Below are 16,005 nucleotides of genomic sequence, written 5' to 3'. Positions count from 1 at the left end.
CTTAACGCTGGGGACTTAAAGTTCTGAACTCACTTACTTGGAGGTAGGTGACTCCTACAGCTAGCCCTCCGTAGAACTCGGGGGAAAACGTTCGCATGCATGTCCAGTCGGCCTGACATCTGGGAAATGACCTCCTCGGACCAGTCCAGACGCTAAGACCTCAGGACCGATTCTTCTCAAGGATTTACTTTTTACTACAAGAACTCTCAGCTTTTCTGTTTTCTTCAGGACACTCTGGGTGCCACCTGGTAGTGCAGTGTTTCCTGATTTGCAAATCTTAAGACCCTTGAATAATACTTTGTCATTTAATTCTAGTGAAGCTTTCGTTAACACCCAGAGGACAGTAAATATGGGGTTCCCTAAGTATGGGACCAGAAGGGGCACCTTGGGCAGCTAAGGCTTATATGCCCTTCGGGAGTGAGGGGAAGAGGGTCAGGGGCCTGGGACTTCAAAGGGAAACTACACAGAAAGAGCAAACATGTAAACAAATCTTGCTGGGACCCCGGAAACAATGGCACACAGAGGGGAGTCTAACAGCCTTGGCTAGGATTCTAAGGGTCTGCCACACTCATGAAGCTCCCTCCCTTTAAACAGGTTTTTCTATCTGAATTCCGTTAGACAGGTAAAGGGTGGGGAGTGCGGGTGGGGAGTCAAAGGTTCTTTCTGAGTCTTTTGTTTCTTAAAGAAATAACCAACCTAGAATGATCAATAGTCCAAAAAGCACATTGTGGGGTTGCAAACCTCCCCGCACCATCACACAGATCATGTTCTCTAGTCATGGTGCAATTAAGTTAGAAATATCAGGCAGTAATCTGAAGCAAAATAGTTAATGAAGATTTAACTTTTATAATAGGAAATGTAAAAACAGACTTTAAAGAGTTCATGGGTCAGAAATTAAGTACATCGGCAGCATAACTGTGTCTATAGAAAAAAAAAACTAATCTACAGAAAAATTATTTAGAGTAACACAAAAGATCGGCAACTCTGTGGCTGGAGAAAAAAAATTTGTATTTCTATCCAGTAGGAGCAAATAAGTAGAAAATACAATTTTTCAAAGAATACCACTTTGAAAACAATAAGCAAAGGAAAATGACAAAAAGAAGGAATTTTAGGGCAGTGAAACTATATGATTCTATAATGGTGGATACAAGTCGCATGTCTGTTCAAACCCACATAATGTATAGCACCAAGAGTGACCCTAAGGTCAACTGTGCACTCTGGGTGCCGAGGATGTGTCGGTGTGGGCTCACGGACTGCAACAAATGTATCTCCGGGAGGGTGCTGATGGTGGAGGGGGCTGTGTGTGGGGGGGACCGGGAGCCTATGGCCGACTCCCTTTTACTGTGAACCTAAAACTGCCCTAAAAAAAAAAAGTAGAAGGACAAAATCTTCAGGATAAGGGAGAAAAGATACAAATACAAAAATCAAAGAAATTAGATAAACATCCTATAATCTTACATCTGAATTACAAATACCAAAAGAATACATGATATATTCTTCCCTTTAAAAAGGAAAAGCAGTCCTGAAAGCTGCAAATCTCGGCAATGGCCCGTTGTCACCAAGGGAGGCGGGGCCTCTGGGACACCACCGTGAGGCCCTCAAGGGTCCCCACGGGAAGCAAGGGAAGCTCTGAGGGCAGGAGCGGCGGGTCGCAGGGCCTGGAGGCCGCTGTGGGTCCGTTCCCATGGGGTGTGGATGAAGTGCCAACTGTCCTGATCTGCGCACTGGCCAGGGCCACCTGGGGTGGCAGCGGCCTGCACCCCACGCCGTCCACCTCGCGCAGTCGCAGGCAGTCCTTTGGCGAGTGGCCGAGGCTGAGGGCAGTGGCGGCAAATGCCTCCTGAGGTGGAGGAGGGAAGTCCAGGGACATCAGTGGCCAGTACACGGGGCTTCCTGGAGAAATGGCCAGTCCCAGGTATGGGATGGGAAAGGCACACAACGGCCCTGCGACATGTGGTCACTGATGAAAACCAGCAAGCTGCCAATGACCACTACAGGCATGTGACAAGGTCAAAAAAGCCAACTGTAAGAGGCTTCCACAGGTCAAAAACGGGGCAATTTCAGCACCAAAAGGAACAGTGCATTGAAAGGACTGAAACACATCAAACACATTAAAATCCAAAACTTCATGGTGATAACTTTCTTAAATCTCTCATTGGTCATATTTGGAGTTCCTAAGGTGTCAACTCATAATTTTTAGAACTTACCCATAAATAAAGGGACAGAACAAGCATGTCTCTTGCTTAAGATAAATACAAGTGTATTTCAGGGAGATCCAAAAGTTGGAGAGGTAAGAGCTTCCTTACAGAAAAAGTCAAAATCATAAAAGCATTAAATGGTGATTCCGAGTGAAATTGGGGTGACAGTCAGTGTCTACAATGGGACGGGTGTAGAACTCACAGCGGACGTGTCAGGCCGGACCCTGCAGGACACCAGACACTGGGGTTGCTGGTGCCAGCGACAGAAGTGAGTCCCTCGCCTATAAAGCTTGCAAAGAAGTTTATCTGGGTTGCAAACAAGTCTAGCTCTGTGGTTCGCGAACAGGGGTGACTTTGCCTCCCAGGGATGTTTTCTGGTTGTGACAAGCACAGGGTGCTAGTCACGTCTAGGGGGTAAAGATCGGGGAAGCTGCTGAGCATTGTGAATCGCACAAGAGGGTGCAAAAGCACAACTTCAATAGTGCACGGCTCAGAGGGCTGCCTCACACCTGAGTGAGCAGCAGTTAGCAGGCCATGCAGGGGACAATGCACTAACTGACATCGTGATGCAATCACCACATGCAGAAGTCGGCAATTCTACAGGACAAATGACACATCTCTTCAACAGATGAGTGGCATAAAATCGAGGGGAGAAATTGTTACAGACTAAAAAAGCATGTGGACAGATTAAGCAAAGTCAAATGAGTACATCTGATCTGGATCTTAATTCAAACACATCAATTGTAAAAGGTTATTTCTGAAATAATTGGTAAATTTTTATTTTGGGATAAATATTAGATAATATTAAGGAATTGTAATCAACATTGCTGGGTGTAATGACGCTTTTGAGGTTGTTAGACCCTTAATTATCAGAGGTGCTCACAGACACACTTTTGCTAAAATAACAAAAAAAGGTACAAGTGAAACAAGACAGGCGAATGTGGATGATTCTTGAGGGTGGGTGACAAACATGGTGGTTCATTATACTGGTGTCTCTACTTTCAGTGTTCCGGCTGTCCGTAATAAAAGGGTTCATGTAAGCAGCCACAGACAGAGGACACAGCCACACCAAGGAACACGTCAGAAGCATGACTGGTTTCTTAACAGAAGCAGCAGGAGGCAGAGGACAGTGCAATAGTCCCATAAGCTGAGAAAATAACTACCTAGCTAACTCGCTAACTAACTAGCTATCTAATTAACTAACTAGAATTCCATACAAAATGAAACTTTCTACAAACAATGGCAAAATAATGACTTTTCAGGCAAATTGAGAGAATGTACTACCATCAAACTTCACTAAAATAAATTAGGAAAGATGTTCTTCAAGTAGAAGGAAATAAAAACCAAATGGATGATACAAAATACAAGGAGATACAAGTAGGAATAATGAAATCGACAGAAAACAAAATAAAAAACAAACCAAAAAAAGCACATAAACCTCTGACATTTGGAAATTCAAAACCATATTTAGAAAGTAGAAGAAAGGAAATAATACATAAGAACAGAAAACAAAGATACAATAGAGAAGATCAAGAAAGCCAGAGTGAGGCTTTGATAGTTTATTTAAATAGACAAACCTTTAGGGGAAAAGGGTTTATGAAGGGAAGGAGAGAAGGAGGGAAGGAAGGAAGGAAATTAGAAATGTAAGAGTGGCCATAACTACAAATCCGGCAGGAACTAAACAGAAATGATGCTGGCACTCATAGACAATTACACTCCATTTTCCCCATATCCTCCAAAACCAGATGGCAAATAAGGGAAGGTCAGTCCACACTGACAGCACGTGGGAAAGGAGGAAACTGCAAATCTGAATTTACACGTAACTGTGGTCTGCAGATCAGGCCGGGACTGTGTGGAGGGTCCTTGTGGCCGTGGGACGTGGACTACATCAACTCGTGTTCATCAGAAGAGAGGTCCCAGCCTGAGTAGAGAGTCCTGAGAACGGACTGAGACCTGCTGGGTCAGAGCAACGCTCCTGGGGACTTGAAAGGAAGGGCTTGGAAAGTACATGGGCCTGGAGTGGCCTGGGGGAGATCCTGCTTCTGAAGGAAAAAGAGATACTCGAAAAGAAGAGGTACACGTAGGGGCTTAGTTATGGAATGGAAAAAACACGTGGCTGAGGCCCTGGGTCCTCTAGAGACAGGAGATTATCAAAGAATGAGAACTAGGCAGACATTCCCGCCAGGCACGACTGACCAAAGAAACAGGATTTCATCATCCTCGTGAACAGGGTGCTGCACCAGAAAGCAAGTAAGTTACCCAGACCACTCCCCTACTCTCCAGAAAATCACATGAAACTGCAGGCCCAGGATAAATGCACCGCATTTCCTCACCATCAGAAAAAGGAACCCAATACCGCCACAAATCTTCTGTCAGAAGAAAATAGGATTGTAAAGATGAAAACTTTTCAGATAGTAAAAGTATTACACATAAAAAAACAACTGCAAAGCAAAGGGAAACTGTAACATAACTTTCCCACATGGAGTAAACAGAATTAAACAGAAATCTCTACTAATGAACATGTGTGGACAACTAGGAGATGTGAGATGAGAGTTGACCAAACCCAGGAGAGAAACAAAACAAAACAAAACAAAAGACAAAATCGTCTGAGAAGAGAAAACCAAGATCATCTCAGAAATCACAAGCAGTCCAGGGGAAAACAGGTGTGACTGAAAGTGGAGCAAGGGACAAAAAATATGGGAATGAAATGAGCCAAAAAATACTAAATAAGGAATGAGTTTTCAAAAAGATCAGAGAGACAGAAAAACAGAACACAGGCAAAGTAGATCCAACATTTCTATAACTAGAATGTCTGAAAAACAAAAATAAAACAATATAACAGAACATTTAAAACTATAATCATAGAAATGTTTCCTAAAATAAAATTACACCCATCAATTGATTTTTGACAAAGTGCCAAAGTAATTCAATGGGAAAAGGTTAGCCTTTTCCACAAATGGCAATGAAATAAATGAACATCCATGGGCGGGGGTGGGGTGGGGTGGGGGGTGGCTGAAAAGAATCTCAACCCTTACCTCACACCATGTATAAAAATTAACTTGAGACTTCAGCTTCTGGGAAGATGAAACAGAAGTCCTTGCCCCCATTCACCCTACTAAGCAAACTAAAAGCCTGGATACCACATACACGGCAAACCCAGGAAAATTCTGAAAGGTGGAGCGGAGAAGGCACATTGGCTGGTAACCTTGGGACCTGAGACATGATATCGCAGCAGGCTTTTCTTCTCTGGGTTTTCTTTTATGCCTCATATAGCCTTGGTGCTGGAGAAGCTAGCAACCCAGGAATGCCAACAGACACAGATCTTTTAAAGCTCCGACAAAAGCCAGTTCGCCCTAGTGACAGGACCAGGAGCCGTGCAGTTAGAACAGCAGGAAACTTGTAATAGACAATAGCCAAACACCAGAAAAAACTGCAGCCCTACCCCACTCATGAGCAGTGACCAACTGGGGAGCCTGGACTTCCACCCTCGACAGCCTGTAATGAGGGGCTCCAACCCCCTGCTTGGGTAGTATCAGAGAGAGCCAAGTGGGGCTATCTTACTCACCCTGTGGTAATAAGACCCCCAACCCATGCAACTTCAGTCAAGACCACATGGAGAACCTGGTCTACAATTACCACCCAGAAGTAACGAGGCATCTTCCCTTTACTTGCCAGAGTGAATCCTAGTGGAAAGCCAAGACTTTTATCAACATCCAGAGGCAATGAGGTGAACCCCTGCTGTGTCAATGGAGGACATGTGGGGAGCAGAAAGAGCACTCCCACCTCTCCCACACGGGATGGTATCAGTGGAGGCCCAGTGAGCAGCGAGAACTCCCAACTCAGTCCAGCTGGAAGGAAAGGCCCACTCTCACTGGTGTCAATGGAGGTCAAGTGAGGAACCTGTACGTCCACCCCCATCTGTCATTGAGACAGCTCCCCAACCCTGCTGGAGCAGTGTCACAGCAGACCAGCTAGGAGAGAAGATTTAAATAAGATTCACAGGCCCATAACACAATATTAAAATGTCTAGGTTTCAGTAGAAAAATGACTGGTCACACCAAAAATCGGGAAAATATCAATTTCAAGGAGAAAAAACAATCAATAGACACCACGATAATACAGATGTTAGAATTATCTGACAATGATTTAAAGCACCCATCATAAAAATGCTTTAACAGACTACTAAAAACACACTTGAAACAAATGAAAAAATATGGAAATTTCAGCAAAGAAACAGAAAGTCTTAGCAAAGAAATAGAAGATATAAAGAAGAACCAAATAAAAAATTTTAAAACTAAAAAATACAACAACTGAAATTAAAAACTCAATAGATGGACTCAACATCAGAATGGAGGATACATAGGAAAGAATCAATGAACTGGAAGACAGAACAATAGAAATCACCCACTCTGAACAACAGAGAGAAAACAGACTGAAAAAAGTGAACAGAGCCTCAGGGACCTTTGTGAATACAACAAAAGAGCTACCACCATTCATGTCAACAGAGTCCTGAAAAGAAAAGAGAAAGGGGGCAGAGCTGAAGACGTATTCAAAGACATAATGGATGAAAAATGTTCCAAATTTGGCGAAAAGACATAAACCTACAAATTTAAGAATCTGAGTAAACTCCAAACAGGATAAACCTAAATAAACCCATGCCAACATATATCATAATCAAACTTCTGAAATATAAAGACAAAGGAAAAAAATCTTGAAAGCAGCGAGAGAGAAACAACATCTTACCTATAAGAAGAAAACAATTCGAATGACAGTGGATTTCTCATCAGAAACCATGGAGGTCAGAAGGAAGAGGCACACGTTTTTTCAAGTGCTGAAAAAAAAAGAACTGTCAACCCAGAATTCTATACCCATTAAAAATATCCTTCAGGAATGAAGGGAAAATCAAGACATTCTCAGATGAAGGAAAACTAAGAGAATTTATCACCTGCAAACCTATTCTAAAAGAATGGCCAAGGAAGCTCCTCAAAACAGAAAGTAAATTATGAAAGAAGAAATATTGGAATAGCAGGAAGGAAAAAAGAACAATAGAAGAAGTAAAAACATGGGTAAATACAATACCTTTCTTCTCCCCTTGAGTTTTCTAAATTTCTAAGTTGAAGCAAAAATTATAACTTACACTGAGATGGTTTTAAATATATGCAAAGGAAATATTTAAAACAATTATATTATACATGAGGAGGAAAAAGAGAGGTATGATTTTTATACTTCACTCCAACTGGTAAAATGACAACTCTAGAAGACTGGGATATGGGGTGTGTGTGTGTGTGTGTGTGTGTGTGTGTGTGTGTGTGTGTATGTGTGAATACCTAAAGCAACCATTACAAAAATAACAAAGAGATACACTCAAAAATACTATAAATAAAAATAAATTCTAAAATATATATACAAGTAACCCACAGAAAGACAGAAAAAGAAGCCAGAGAAACAAAACACTGTTATCCAACATAGTATTTGAAGTTACAGCCGGTGCAATGAGGAAAGAAAAGGAAATGGAAGGCATATCAGAATGTAAAAATAAAAACTGTTCATTTGCAGATGACTTGATTCACTATGTAGAAAATCTCAAGGAATCCATAAACACCTAGGGGAAACACAAACCAAAATTACATAATTTCTTTAAAATCTGATGGAGAGGAACACAACAGATATCAGAGTCTATAAGGTTATAGCTAAATTAGTAATCAGAGAAAAACTCATAGCCTTAAATGATCAAATCATAAAATTAAATAAAATAAATAAACTAACTCTCCAACTCAAGAAGCTAGAAAAGGAACAACAAAGTAAAACAAAAAAACGCAGGAGGGAAACAATAAAGTTGGAAAGCAGTGATTTAAAAACTAAAACCATACTGGAACTAATAAACAAATTAGAATGCTGGTTTTTCTTAATAAAAATCTACAAAATATTTTTTTATCAAGAAAAAAGAGGAAAACAAAAAACACACAGGATGAAAAATGACGAGGAAAAAACACTGAATCAGAGGAAATTTTTAAATTAAGCTTCTTCTTTGTGTAACTCTTTAATAATTGGTGTTGGCAAAACTGGACAGATACATGCAAAAAAAACCCCACAAACTGGATGACTTTCTTACACCTTATATAAAAAGTAAACTCAAAGTCTTAAATGTTAGATCTGAAACCATAAAACTCCGAGAAGAAAACATAGGCAGTGAACTCCTTGACATTGCTCTTAACAATATTTTTTTGGCTATGTCTCCTTAGGCAAGGGAAAAAAAAGAGAAAACAAACAAATGGGACTACATCAAACTAGAACGTTTTTGTAACCATCAACAAAATGAAAAGAAAAGTCACTGAATGGGAGAAAATACTCACAAATGATACATCTGATAAGGGATAATATCCAAAATTTATAAAGAACTCATACACCTCAACGCCAAAAAACCAAACAATCCAATTAAATAAAGAGCAAAGCACCTGACTAGACATTTTTCCAAAGAGGACATACTGATGTTCAACAGGTACATGAAACGTTACTCAATGTCACTCATCATCAGAGAAATGTAAATTAAAACTGTAATGAGATATCACCTCATACCTGTCAGAATGGCCATCATCAATCAATCAACAAACAAATGTTGGCGAGGATACAGAGAAAAGGGAACCCTCATGTACTGTTGGTGGGCTTGCAAATTGGTGCAACTGCTGTGGAAAACAGTATGAAGATTCCTCAAAAATTTAAAAATAAAGCTACCTTCTGACCCAGCAATTCCATTCCCGGGTATTTATCTAAAGAAATCCAAAACACTAATTCGAAAAGACATACTCAGCCCTATGCTCACTGCAGCATCACTTACAATAGGTAAGATATGGAAGCAACCTAGGTGTCCATTGATAGACGACTGGATAAAGAAGTGGTATATATTTATACAATGGAATATTGCTCAGCAATAGAAAGAATGAAATCTTGCCCTCTGCAACATTGATGGACCTAGAGAGTATTGTGTTAAGTGAAATGAGTCAGAGAAAGAAAAATAAAGCACGATGTCAGTTATACGTGGAATCTAAAAAAGCCCAAAATAAATAAATAAACACAACAGAAATAGACCCATAGATACAGAGAACAAGCTGATGGTTGCCAAAGAGGAGGGGGTGGGGGATGGGGACAAAAGCTAAAAAACAAAAAAAATTTTTAATTGCTGCTAAAATTTTATAAAAAGGTTTTAAAAATTCTATGTTCTATAATTAAGTGAAAGAATTTAAGAACAGGAAAGGAAAAACTGAGAAAAATTAAGCCAGTTCTTTGCAGAATTCTATGTACATAAACTAGAAAACCTAGATCAAATGGGTCATTTCTAAGGAAATTATAATTTACCAAACTGATCTCAGGAGGTAAGAAAGTTTAAACAGACCAATATCTATAAAGAAATACAGGAATTATCGAAGAACTACCCTACCAAAAACAAATCAACCAACCAACCCAGGTAATCCTAAATGATACTTACTCGATCCCAGAAAAGGAAACAGAAAACTTTCTAATCTTCTTATGAATCAGTAATAGGTAAATCCTACAGGACAGCTCCTTAGGTAACATTTCCCAGCAGAGCACCCCGGGTTTTTACCACCTGCACACCTCAGGAGAACATATATCTCTCATTGAAATGTTGAGGGCTTTCAAAGCTGATGTGTACATAGGAAAATGTACACATCCCCAAATGTCCAAACAACATTTTTAACAACAAAACGTGGGGGAAAATACAGACCAGATTCCCATTTCATTGGTCCACTATCAGAATCACACATGGATGTTTCTGAAAAGTGCAGTAAGTTTCAAGGAAGCAGGCATCCAACACAACGGCTTGTTGTTAATAGCTATTAACTGTGGTGATCAGGCAACAATGTGTGAAGCATTTTATGTCCTAATATGACAGTTTTAACTTCTCAGTGTTTACCTGTGCTTTAGTTATATTTTAACAAATTGGTTGGGGACTTTGAGGATGACCAATTGCAATGTATTATAATTTATATATTACATTACAATTTTTCCCATTTGAAACAATGAGGAATGGGACTCGCATTACAATATCTGATTTTCAAGAATGGATTAGTGAAATTAAGCAAGAAAAACTACATTGAATTAATACGTAAACCTTATGATACTTCAACGTAATACAAGAAAGCTATAGAACACATCATACTTTAAAATATCAATCCAAAAATACCACAGAAAATATTAACAAACAGAATCCAACATCACATTAAACAATAAATATGATAACCAAATGGAGTTTATTTTAAGATTGCAAAGACAGTTCAATACCAGAACAGTCATTACTATGAATCTCCACATTTAAGGGGAAAATAAATATGATCTCAATGGATGATAAATTCAGAAAAAATTCAGAAAAATTCAGTATCTACTCCAGATGAAAATACTTACTGAAAGAGGAACTAATGGATACGGTAACATGATTTTACACACACACACACACACACACACACACACACACACACGCTCTCAAGCCCAAAAGCAGTACCTTACTTAGTTTAGGCAGAAAGAGTGCCCACTAACTCCACTGTTACCTGATAATGCATTAGTCACTGGAATCAGGCAAAAAAATAACAATGAGAGGCCTAAGACTTGGAAAGGAATAGTTAGGGCTATATTTGCAGATAATGTATTTGGAAAAAAACAAAGACAATCAATGCTAAAACTAACAATTTGAGGACTTGGGAAAGTAATAGTATACAAAATTAACATAGAAAAATCAATAGCCTAGGGGCAGCCGGTTAGCTCAGTTGGTTAGAGCATAGTGCTCTTAACACCAGGATTGCCGGTTCGATCCTCACAGGGGACACTGTGAGCTGCGCCCTCCACAACTAGATTGAAACAACTACTTCGCTTGGAGCTGATGGGCCCTGAAAAAACACACTTAAATAAATAAAAGTTAAAAGAAAAATCAATAGCCTAGATTTCTGCTTCTAGCAGAAGTTATCATAGGGAACAAATCAACCCTCACACCAATAATAATCCAAACATCAGACATTAAAAGAATGAAAAGACAAGCCACAAACTGGGAAAAAATATATGCAAACCACATATCTAATAAAGGACTTGTATCCAAAATATACAGAAAAATCTTAAAACTCAACAATTAGAAAACAAATGAACCAATTAAAAAGTAAGCAAAAAATGTCAATTCCCAGACCTCAATAAAATTAAACTAGGAACCAGTAACAGAAAGTTCACTGAAAAATCCCAAAATGTGTAGTGATTAACCACATTTCTAAATAACACAACACATAGGTGAAACAAGAAGTATCAAGAAAAATTTAAAAATATTTTTAACTAAATGAAAATGAAAACACAACTTATCAAATTTTGTTGGATGCAGCAAAAGCAATGCCTAGAGGGAAATGTAGCTTTGAATGCATACATTAGAAAAGAGGAGAGGTCTGAAGTCAATAATCTAAGCTTTCACCTTAGTAAACCAGAAAATTAAATCCAAAGTGAGCAGAAGAAAAAAATAGTATGAATTAGAGCAAAAATCAATAAAATTGAAAATAGGAAATCTATAGAGAAAAACCAATGAAACCAAAAGCTGGTTCTTTAAAAAGATCGGTAAATCTGATAAGTCTCTAGCTAGGCCAACTTAAAAAAAAAAGAGGGAAAATAAAAATTACTAATATCAGAAAGGAAGAGGGATATCACCACTGACACCACATTAAAAGGATAATAAATATTCTGAGTAACTCTATGCCCACCAATCTGAAAACCTAAACAAAACGGACCAATTCCTTCGAAGGACACAATACGCCAAAAGTCACCCAAGAAGAAACAGGCAAACTAAATAGGCTTATCTCTGTTAAAGAGATTGGATCAATAATTAACTACCTTCCAAAACTGAAAGCACCAGGCCCAGATGGGTTACTGATGAATTCTACCAAATATTGAAGAAAGAAATTATACCAATTCTGTACAATCTCTTTCAGTGCATAGAAGCTGAGGGAACACTTCCTAACTCATCTATGAGGCCAGCATCACCCTAAAACCAGAACCAGACAAGACATTACAAGAAAAGAAAACCTCTGACCAATATGTCTCATTAACATAGATGGAAAAATTCTCAACACAATATTAGCAAACCGAATCCAACAACGTGTGAAAAGAATTATAGACAAGGACCAAGGGGATTTATCCCAGGTGTGCAAGACTGGTCCAACATCTGAAAACCAATTCACGTAATCCTTCACATCAACAAGCTAGAAAAAAAACTTACCTGATCGTATCAACAGATGCAGTTAAAAAACACTTGACAAAATCCAGCACCCGCTCATGATGAAAAGTCTTAGTAAACTAGAAATAGAGGGGAACTTCCTCAATTTAATAAAGAACATCTACAAAATACCTACAGCTGACATCACACTCGATGGTGAGAAACTGGAAGCCTTCGCACTAAGATCAGGGCCAACGCAGGATGGCCCCTCACCATACCTTTTCAGTACCATACTGGAGTCCCCGCTAATGCAATAAGGCAAGAAAAGGGAAAAAAAGGTACACTGACTGGGAAGACATAAAACTGTCTTTGTTCTCAGATGACAAAATGATCAATCTATTCAGAAAACCCACAAGAATCCACCAGAACAACTACTGGAACTAATAAGCAATTACAGCAAGGTGGCAGGACACATGATGACTACACAAAAATCAGTCACCTTCCCGTACACACGCCACAAACAAATGGGATCTGAAATTTAAACCACAGTAACATCTACACTGGTACCCAAAAATGAGATACTGAAGCATAAGTCTAACAAAGTATGTACACGCTCTATGAGGAAAACTACAAAACTCTGATGGATGAAATCAAAGAACTGAATAAACGGAGAGATGTTCCATGTTCACAGACAGGGAGATTCACACTGTCAAGATGCCGGTTCTTCCCACCGTGACCTAGAGATTCAAGGCAACCCCAGTCAAACGGATTCCGAGGTTCACGTGGACGCAAAAGACACAGGAGAGCCAACACAGTCCTGAAGAGAACTTGAGAGGGCCGACGCCGCCCGACTTGGGGACTTACATAAACTACAGTCATCAAAGACAGCGTGGTATTGGGGAAAGGACAGACAGACCAATGGGACAGGGCAGAGCATCCAAAAACAGGTCCCCATAAATATAGTCAACCGATTTTGACACAGGAGCAAAGGCAACAAAATGGGGGGAAAATAGCCTTTTCAACAAATGTTATCGGAACAACTGGATGTCCACATGCAAAAAAAGATCTCAACACAGAACTTATAACCTTCCAAAATATTAAGTCAAAATAGCTCATACGCCTAAATGTAAAATGCAAAACTATAAAATTTCTAAAAGTTAACACAGGAGAAAAATCTACATGACCTTGGGTATGATGATCCTTTTTAGATATAACAGTAGATAAAACCCATGAAAGAAATAATGAACAAGCTGCATTTCATTGAAATTAACAGCTTCTGCCCTACGAAAGACGATGTTAAGAGAACGAAAAAACAAGCCACAGACTGGGAGAAAATATTTGCAAAAGACAACATCTGATAAAATACTGTTACCCAAAAATGTACCGAGACTCTTAAATTCAACAATAACAAACAACCTGATTAAAAAATGGGCCCCCAACCTTAACAGACCCCGCAAAGGAGATATAGACGTAGACCAGCACATGAAGCAGGTTCCAGCATGTGTCCTCAGGGCGACGCAGCTCTAAGCACGGGGACACCACCACACGCCTATCAGAACAGCCAGAATCTGCCACACTGACATCAATGTTGGGGGACGCGGAGCCGGGGGCACTTGCCCTCACTGCTGCTGGGGACACACACGGTGCAGCCAGTTTAGCAGTTTCTTACGCAACTAAACACTCTTGCCGTATGATCCTGGGTGTTTACCCAAAGGAGCTGAAAACTCATGTCCACACAGAACTCTGCACACAGATGTTTATCACAGCTTTATTCCTAACTGTGGAAACTCGGAAGCAGCCGAGGGACTGCTCGGTGATGGACTGCTCTGTGATGGACATCCAGCAGGTGACGGATGAATAAACTGCCCAGCCAGACAGTGGAGTTTACTCCGCACTAAAAAGACATGAGCTGTCACACAGAAAAAGACGTGGAGGACCCTTAAAAGCACGTTGGTAAGTGAGAGAAGCCAGGCTGAGACAGCTGCTGTGTGATTCCAACTGTATAACATTCTAGAAAAGGCAGAACTTAGAGGACAGTAAAAAGGTCAGGGGCTGCCAGGGGGAGGGAGGAGGGCCAGGCAGGGATGCTGAGTTTGTCCTCAAGCTAATCCAGAGAGAATCAGACCGGGGCTGATTTCTGGAAGTCTGGGAAGACAGACCCACTCGTACCCCCAGGAGGGGAGAACAGAATGGCCCAGGCAAGCAAGAGGAAGGCGGGGCTACGCAGCCCGAACCAGTCACCTTCCACTGCTGCACCAGGGTCTGTCCACTGGTCCATGGCTCCAGGTGAGAGCCCCTGAGCAAGAGAGGACAGGGCCACGCACGTGTTTGTGTGGAGACACGTCTGCACACACAGGCAGGCACGTGGCCCCACGCCAGCGCTGCCTCTGTGGTCTCCGTCTCCTCTTGGCACGCCTTCTCCATCCTTGCTGCTCAGCAAACACCCAGGTGCCTTCCACTCAGTCAGGGGCTTGCGCTCGTCACCTGCAGGTTTCCCCACTCGATGGAGGGCCTTGAAGGCAAAAATGGCCTCTCGTTCACCCTGCACCCTCGGTGCCTGCACACAATCAGTCCTGCACACGGGGCCGCTTAGTTGGAGCCCCGTGAATGTGAATGAGTGAGGGGAAGGAAGAGGGAGGCTCGGGTTGAGACCTGGGGAGACCTCAGAGCAGGGACAGAGGGCCCGTCAGTGGGTGGGCAGGCCGCAGCCTGGGAACCGCCTCCTCGCCCACTGGTTCTTGGCCCGGTCACACGGCGGCCATGGTTCTCAGCAGCTTTTGTGCACCTCTGAAGATCAGGACTGTCTCACGGTCTGTCTTCCTGATGAGACTGGAAGCCCATGAGGGCAGCCCTGGCCCCACCCCCTCCTGCTGTGTCCCCAGCACTCTCACAGCGTGCCTAGCCTTAGCTGGTGACTTGCAAATGTTTTTGGCAGTGAGGAGAGTAACGCTTAAGTGCAATACAAAATTGTAATAGTGCTCTTTGGGGGCACCGGAAAGCAAGGGATGGCAAGGTACAGATGCTGACAGCAAATGAGTTTCTCTCCAGCTGGGGGAACAAGTCACAGAGGCCGCCTGTCCCCAAGCAGCTGCCATGGAACAAGAGAGAAGAGGAAGCAAAGTGGCCTGAACAAGGCAGGCCTTGCCCCGCTGGTCCAGGCAGATACTCACTGGGAACAACTGTGGTCTCCCCAGGAGGGCCGGTCAGTGTCACTGGAACCTGCACAGCGGCACTCGGGTCTGGGGGTTGACTGCCCATCCGAGTGACGTTCCGCTGATTATCTGCATCCTCTGGCTGTTCCTCCACCTTCTGCAGGCAGGTGCTGGGCAGTGTGTGTACAGGAGCCACACCCATTACCCCACTGGCCTCCAGGTCGCAGTGTGGCTCCCTGCAACCAAAAATGCACATCAGTCTGATGCAGCTCCAAACTCCTATTTAGTCTGCAAAACCCAGCGACTTAAACCCCTATCTAGATCTATTCCCTGACCACCTCCTGTTACTCTTGCATTGCATATGTTTTTGTTTTTTTAATCACCCTGCACACTTCTGAAAGGTAGAGACAGGACTTACTCACCTGTCCGTCCCTGGCACAAGGCCAGGAATAACTGGCAA

The 16,005-nt window shown here is 41.5% G+C and overlaps 1 protein-coding gene across 8 annotated transcripts in view; it reads right to left on the bottom strand.

Moving 5' to 3' along the window:
• CACNA1B (calcium voltage-gated channel subunit alpha1 B) overlaps positions 1-16,005 on the bottom strand; it is a 168,170-nt gene that overhangs the window by 64,979 nt on the left and 87,186 nt on the right. For all 8 annotated transcript variants that reach the window (XM_074331476.1, XM_074331468.1, XM_074331473.1 and 5 more), the window contains one exon: positions 15,564-15,781. In XM_074331476.1, coding sequence (XP_074187577.1) covers positions 15,564-15,781 — 218 coding nt within the window. The remainder of the gene's footprint in view (positions 1-15,563; positions 15,782-16,005) is intronic.

The sequence above is a fragment of the Rhinolophus sinicus genome, linkage group LG04, assembly GCF_036562045.2.
Source record: "Rhinolophus sinicus isolate RSC01 linkage group LG04, ASM3656204v1, whole genome shotgun sequence".
NCBI classification, from domain to species: Eukaryota; Metazoa; Chordata; class Mammalia; order Chiroptera; family Rhinolophidae; genus Rhinolophus; species Rhinolophus sinicus.
The sequence above is the reverse complement of the archived record's forward strand: the minus strand, read 5'-3'. Positions and strand labels throughout refer to the sequence as shown.